At 36.6% G+C, this 7,176-nt stretch overlaps 1 protein-coding gene across 1 annotated transcript in view; it reads right to left on the minus strand.

Annotated features, from left to right (window-relative positions):
• The window catches only part of ITFG1 (integrin alpha FG-GAP repeat containing 1), a 412,834-nt gene that overhangs the window by 319,217 nt on the left and 86,441 nt on the right, over positions 1–7,176 (minus strand). Inside the window, exon 6 of the mRNA XM_007946857.2 lies at positions 3,968–4,062. Coding sequence (XP_007945048.1) covers positions 3,968–4,062 — 95 coding nt within the window. The remainder of the gene's footprint in view (positions 1–3,967; positions 4,063–7,176) is intronic.

Here is a 7,176-nt window from a genome sequence, read left to right on the forward strand (position 1 = left end):
CAAGCCCCATCTCCTCCAGAGACGGACTTTTCAGCTTGGACTTGTCGGCTTCTATACGCTTGTGAGCGATTTACCTAAGATAAATCTCTCTCTCTCTCTCTCTCTCTAAAAATATATATATATACCTTGCTGGTTTTTTGTGTTTCTCTAGAGAACCCAATCTAACACAGACATGAAACAAAATGTGTAGGAATTGTTAAATGTAAAACTCATTGCTCTGTAAACTTTCACCCAAAGCACAATAAAAAATTTAAAAAAAGAATTTCTTACAGATTATATTGGTTGGATAAGATTTACATGTCCTAAATATGAATCCTTCCATAGTGATACTGCCTTGGAAACCCAAGGAGGGGTCGCTATGAGTCGGGGCCGACTCGACGGCACATAACAACAACTACAACAAATATGAATCAGAACCATAACCATATAAATGTATCATTTTTTCTGTTGATAATGTTTTTAGCTCAGCTGTTTAGAACTACACAGATCTTAGAATAGTGCTTCCTATCATCTCCTTACTATTATGTAACAGTTTATAACTAATATGTACTTATTAATTCTGATACATATTACAGGTAGATTTGTCAGTCTCTCCCAGAAAGTTAAATGGTTGAAAGCATTTCCTGTCATCTGTGTATTTCATACAAAGAACAGCAGAAGGTTTTGCATGGACCAAGCACTCAACAAATGCTTATTGGAATGATTTCAAAGGAAGAGATAAACTTTTAAACAACAGAATAATAAGATTAGCATTTTAATTTTTTCCTGATATATTTTAAGTTATTAAATGACTTCTGAATAATTACTCATCAAAGAGAATTTCTTTATATTTTATACAATAAATTCACAATTGTAACTCCTAGGAATAAATGGTCTGATTTGTTTCATCACAGAAAGTTTTAGGTAGATTTTGCTGATTGTATATACCCAAGAAATCTTAGATTATTTAAATGCAAAGTCAATATTTGTTAAGGAAGTCTAATATATTTATCTAAAAGTAACTAAATTTCTATAATGTCATAACTAAGATAGTTCTTTCCTAAAAAAGAAATAAAATACATACATTAGCAATCCTACTTCCGTAGTGATACTGCCACGGAAACCCAAGGAGGGGTCGCTATGAGTCAGGGCTGACTCGACGGCACATAACAACAACAACAACAACAATATCTAGTCACTATTCAAAATGTTCCAATTTGTTCCCAAGTATTTTTACCAAGTCACTATTCAAAATGATCCAATTTGCTCCCAGGTATTTTTATCAAGGAACTAACCAAGGTCCAGACATCATATTATACACCTCCGAAGTCTTTTCACGTAGAGGTTCTCCCTCTCTTCGATAACATTAAAACATTTTTGTAACAGAAAATGAGCCTGTAACTATAGAATTTTTCTATCTTGAATAGAAATTTTTAAGACAACCTCCATAATGCTGTATTCAAAACCTTATTAATGAAGTTTTCACTTGATTTAGCACACCAGGTAAACCACAACAAAAACAACCCTATGTTTTTTTCCTCAGAAACTGTTTCTTCTCTTTCCAACCTAAACATATCCTCAGGAACCAAAAAACTCATGAGCATTAGAAAAACTCAGTAGGCAAAAGGCTCAATTTATGGTTACGCTTGTTTTAAATCAGTAAAATCCACAGTAAATTTAGGTGCTAAAATTTTAACTTTGCAAATGTGTGAAGAATTTAAGAATGAAAATGTTCTAGCAAAACTCATAATCAATGCAGACTTAATAAGAGGTTGAAATTATACAATAATATTGGTTCCTTGTTTCCCAAATAAAGTTTAAGTGGTTAATCATGGAATACATATAGAGGAAAGAAGTTTTATTACTTTTAGCAGCCACAGGCTTGCTTTACTCATTTGCAATTAGTACATGGTATAAAAATATCATTGCAAAAGAGACTGTAAGTTTTTGAAAATCATTAAAAAAAAGGGGGGGGGCGTGCTAATTTACCTGCCTATCTCAACTGTACTTCAAGATAACCAAAGAGATGTTAAGTTCCTTTCCTCTAGAAAAATTCCAGTTATGCAGAAGAGTGAGAGTTTTGCATCTCCTATTGAACTAACTGTGAGCTTTGGTTGCATAGTACCTAAGGCATTTGACTGCTAACCAGAAGGCTGGCGGTTCAAACCCACCAGCCATTCCTCAGAAGGTTGGGCAATCTACTTTCATAGTGATACCGCCGCAGAAAACCAAAGGGGGGTCACTATGAGTCGGATCCAATTTGATGGCAGTGAGTTTCTTTTGGTTTGGTTTACTGAAGTAATTAGCTCCCTGGGTGGCGCAAGCAGTTTATGGTTCACTATTAAGCTACAGGTTATCAGTCTGAACCCACTTAGCTGCTCTATGGAAAAAGGCCTAGTGAACTGCTTCCATACAGATTACAGCCCATAAAGTTCCACGGAATAGTTTACTCTGTAACACACGGGGTTGTAGTGAGACAGAAATGACTTTATGGCAACAAGTCTGGTGTTCTGGTTTACTGAAGTAACTGGACCTGCCAATGACCATCAGTGCCTGCTAAAAACCGTTAGGAAAGCTTTCTTTTGAATGGCATATGCTGAGGTCAACTAAGCCACTGATCAATTTTAACATCAAAAAAGAGAACCTGAGTTATGTGTTTCCCGAGGAGATGAAACACATAGCAACTTCTAAGAAGTATTCTTGACATTCCTCCCTTCCTTATCTCCCACAAAAAAAGTGTGATTGATCAAGGCTCCAAATCTAACTAATGGTTTAGAGAAAACAGAGTGAGCAGAGTAACATGTTAAGATGGAATCAGCAAAACGCTGCCTTTGAGAAATTCACTAAGACAGACATCTCTCCTCCAGAAATATAGAGAAATTGAAAAAGTTATATATAAAAAAAAAGGAAACTATCTTAACAGACACATCAGATGATGTACTGATCTTTTATAGCTCCCGATATGATAAAAAACATTTAGGAGAAAATTGGGGCATTTTGAAGAGTGACTAGGTAAAGAAGAACTGCTGTATTTTTAAGGTACAATAATAATCTTGGAGTTAAAAATTTTAAAAAGTACTTAAAAGTACAGAGATACATACTGAAGTATTTACTTATTATTCAGAGATACATATTGTAGTATTTATGATAAGATGTTTGGATTTGTCTTCATATTAATTGGGATGAGAGGAGGATGTGGTATACATATTGAATAAGATTGGCCATACAGTGATAATTGTTGAAGACAGGTGACAATTAAATGTTGTTGTTATGTGCTGTTGAGTTGGACCCGACTCATAGCGACCCTTCCCCTTGGGTTTCCAAAGCGGTATCACTATGGAAGTAGATTGCCCAACCTTCCTTCTGAGAAGTGGCTGGTGGGTTTGAACAGCCAGCCTTCTGGTTAGCAGTGAAGTGCTTTAGGCACTACGCCACCAGAACTCCTCATGATTAAATGAGGGTATATTATTAAAAAACAAAAACTCAGAAGGAAGACTAAGCAATCTACTTCTGCAGAGATACTGCCTCAGAAACCCCAGGAGGAGTCACTATGATGATTAAATGGGGGTATATTACACTATTCTATATTTACTAGTATAATTTTCCATAATTATAAGTTTTTAAAATCCTTTGAAATTATTTTTTGTACATAAGCTAAATATTTTCTTTAAAATTAAATTTATAGAATTTATTAGTCAACAATGAATATATAAATGGGTAGGGAAAGAATTACTATATTATCATGAATTCCAAATAAGAAGAGAATTTAGATTGTGAGGTAGTCAACAAATAAGAACAACAAAACAATTATGACTTACTACATCTAGTACTTTTTCTATGTTTCCAATACATTGACTTATTTTGATCTATTAACAGTTGTTTTTCACATTCAGTTCATTAGGAAATGACTACTAGATAAAAAATTAGGAAAAAAACTACATCATTCATTCACAGTTCAAAACACAGTTCACATTTATGTGCAACTCACCTGCAGTAAAATCTTCAGTCAGATCAATAAATGCATGAGAATGTGGAACTCGCATTTTGTTTTTAGGGGTCAATGCAGGGTGCCATGATAAATTCCTAAAAAAATTAAATAACTTTCTTAATGTAAACATCAACTGAGTATTTTTAAGAGAAAAATCTCAGAATATAAAACATTATAAAATCTATTTTTATTGAGATGTATCTCATATACCATATAATTCATTCTTTTAAAGTGTGCAATGCAGTGGTTTTTAGTACATTCACAGAGCACAACCATCACCATTATCTAATTCCAGAATATTTTAGTTGTCCCCAAGGAAAACCCCCGTAAGTATTAGTAGTCACTCCCTAACACTTTCCACTAACAGTTAACTGTCTTTGAGTTGACTCTGATTTACAGCAATCCCACGTGTGCCAGAACAGAATTGATCTCCACGGGGTTTTCAATGGCAGATTATTTAGAGGTAAACTGCCAGGCCCTTCTTTTGAGAAGCCTCTAGGTGGACTCAAACCTTCACCCTTTGGTTAGTAGCCAAGATTGTTAACTACTTACACACCCTGGGACTCTCTCCACAGCTCCGAGCAACCACTAATCTACTTTCCATCCCCTTTTGATTTGCCTAGTCTACACATTTTATATAAACAGACTCATGCAATATGTGGCCTTTTAAGTCAGGCTCCTTTCATTTAACATATTTTCAAGGTTTATCCATGTAGTAGCATGTATTAATTCTGTCAGTATGTCATACTATGGTGGCTTGTGTGTGGCTGTGAGGATGGAAGCTATGGCACTGGTATTTCAAACACTAGCAAGGACACTCATGGTGGACAGGATTCAGCTGAGCTTCCACACTAAGAAAGACTGGGGCCATCCACTTCTGAAAAGAACTGGCCACTGAAAACCCAGTAAGTATCAGTGCAACACATCTGACAGATTGCTGGAGGACTTCTGAGCAGCAGTGGGACACTGTCTGATTCAGTGCCGCAAGACGAGGCCCTCAGGTGGGAAGCCACTCAAAATACGACTGGGAAAGAGCTGCCTCCTCAAAGTAGTAGTTGTTATTTGCCATCAAATCAGACCCGACTCATAGCGATCCCTCCTTGGGTTCTGGAGGCAGTAATACTACGGAAGTAGAGTGCCCAACCTTCCTTCCTCAAAGTAGAGTCAACTTTAATAATGTAGGTGGAGTAAAGCTTTTGAAACCTTCAAGCGAGGATGGGGCATATTTCAAAATGGGAAGAAACATTTTCAGATATTTATTTAGAATTGGAACATGGAATGTACCAAATACGAATCTAGGAAAACTAGAAGTTGTTAGTAAAGAAAGAGATCAATATTCTAGTCATTAGTGAGTTGTAATGGACTGGTATAGGCCATTTTGAACAAGATAATCATATAGTCTACTATGCTGGGAACAACAAATTGAAGAGGAGTGGCTTTGCATTCTTCGCAAAAGGAACATTTGAAGACCTATCCAGAAGTACAATGCTGTCAGTGATAAGATAATATCTGTATACGTATAAGGTCAATTACTACTACTACTACTCAAATTTATGCACCAACCACTAAACTCAAAGATAAAGAAAATGAACTTTTTTTTTTTTTAAATCAACTTCTGGAGTCTGAAACTGACCAAACATGAAATCAAGATGTATTGACAAATACTGATGATTGGAATGCTAAAGTGGAAACAAAAAAGCAGCACTGGTAGTTGGAAAATACAGCCTTGGTGACAGAAATGATGCCAAAGATCGCATGATAGAATTTGCAGACTACTGACTTCACTGCAAATATATTTTTCAACACCATATACAGCAAGTATACACATGGAGCTCAACATATGGAATACACAGGAATCAAATGGACTACAACTATAGAAAGAGAAAATGGAGAAGCTCAATATTATCAGTCAAAATAAGGAAGGAGCTGACAGAAGAACAGATCATCAATTGCTCATATGCAAGTTCAAGTTGAAGTTGAAGAAAATTAAAACAAGTCCACGAGATCCAAAATATGACCTTGAGTATATTCCACCTGAATTTAGAGATCATGTGAAGAATAGATTTGATACACTGAACACCAATGACTGAAGACTAGATGAACTGTGAAATGTTATCAAGAACATCATACATGAAGAAAGCAAAAGGTCATTAAAAAGACAGGCAAGGAAGAAAAGATTTAAAATGGATGGGAAGACTCAGAAAGTTGCTCTTCAATGTAATATGAATGGAAGAAATGAATAAGAGATGAAAAGGATTTCAAAGGGCAGCTTGAGAAGACAAAGTAAAGTATTATAATGAAATGTGAAAAGACCTGTAATTAGAATATCAAAAGGGAAGAATAGGCTGTTTGTCAAGCTAAAGAACTGAAGAAAAAATTCACTGGTCATGCTGTCATGGAACAGGGACCAGTCACTGGAGAAGGTATTATACGTGGTAAAGTAGAAGGTCAGTGAAAAAGAGGAAGACCCTCAATGAGATGGATTGCCACAGTGGATACAACGATGGGCTCAAGTATAGCAAGTATTTTGAGGATGGTGCATGTGGTAGTTAAGGTTATGTGCCAACTTGGCTGAGCCTGATTTTGAGTAGCTGGGCAACTGAATGTAGTTATTCCCCATGATGAGATTGCTAATTAACTCCATGGTGGAATCTACTGAAGCAGCTGAGTAGCTGCTTTAGGGATGTGGGCTACTTTCTGTTTATAAGAATCAACTTTTAGGAAGGTCTCCAGCTTATGGCATGCTTGGACCCTGAATGTAGCTGAGCCATTGTTCAGTGGCCTGCCATGTTGTCTGCCAATCTTCGGACTCTTAATTCACTTGAATCAATGGCCTGCCATGTGGTTTGGTAATATTGGGCCTATGTTTTCTTACTTGTCAATCTGGGTTTGTCACCCTCAGCAGCCAGCAGGTGCCTGAGTGAAGAAAAGCCTCCAGTTTCAGTGGGCCAGGAGCAGGAGAGAGAGCTGAAGCTTAAGGTTGAGGGGCTTTCACCCAGCCCCTAGAACCTGGCACTTTGAACTCTGACTTCCAGCCTCAAAACTTGTAAGAGAATAAACTCCTGTTTGTTACAGCCATCATATTTTCTGTTAGAGGAGCACAAATTAACCAAAACAGTGCAGGGACCACCTTACAGTGCACCCAAATAGGACTGCATAACATTCTGTTTTTCATAGGGTTACTGTGAGTTTGACCCAACTTGACAGCA

This window comes from Orycteropus afer, unplaced genomic scaffold (genome assembly GCF_000298275.1).
Source record: "Orycteropus afer afer isolate SDZICR_OR568_19922 unplaced genomic scaffold, OryAfe1.0 scaffold00009, whole genome shotgun sequence".
In the NCBI taxonomy this organism is placed as follows: Eukaryota; Metazoa; Chordata; class Mammalia; order Tubulidentata; family Orycteropodidae; genus Orycteropus; species Orycteropus afer.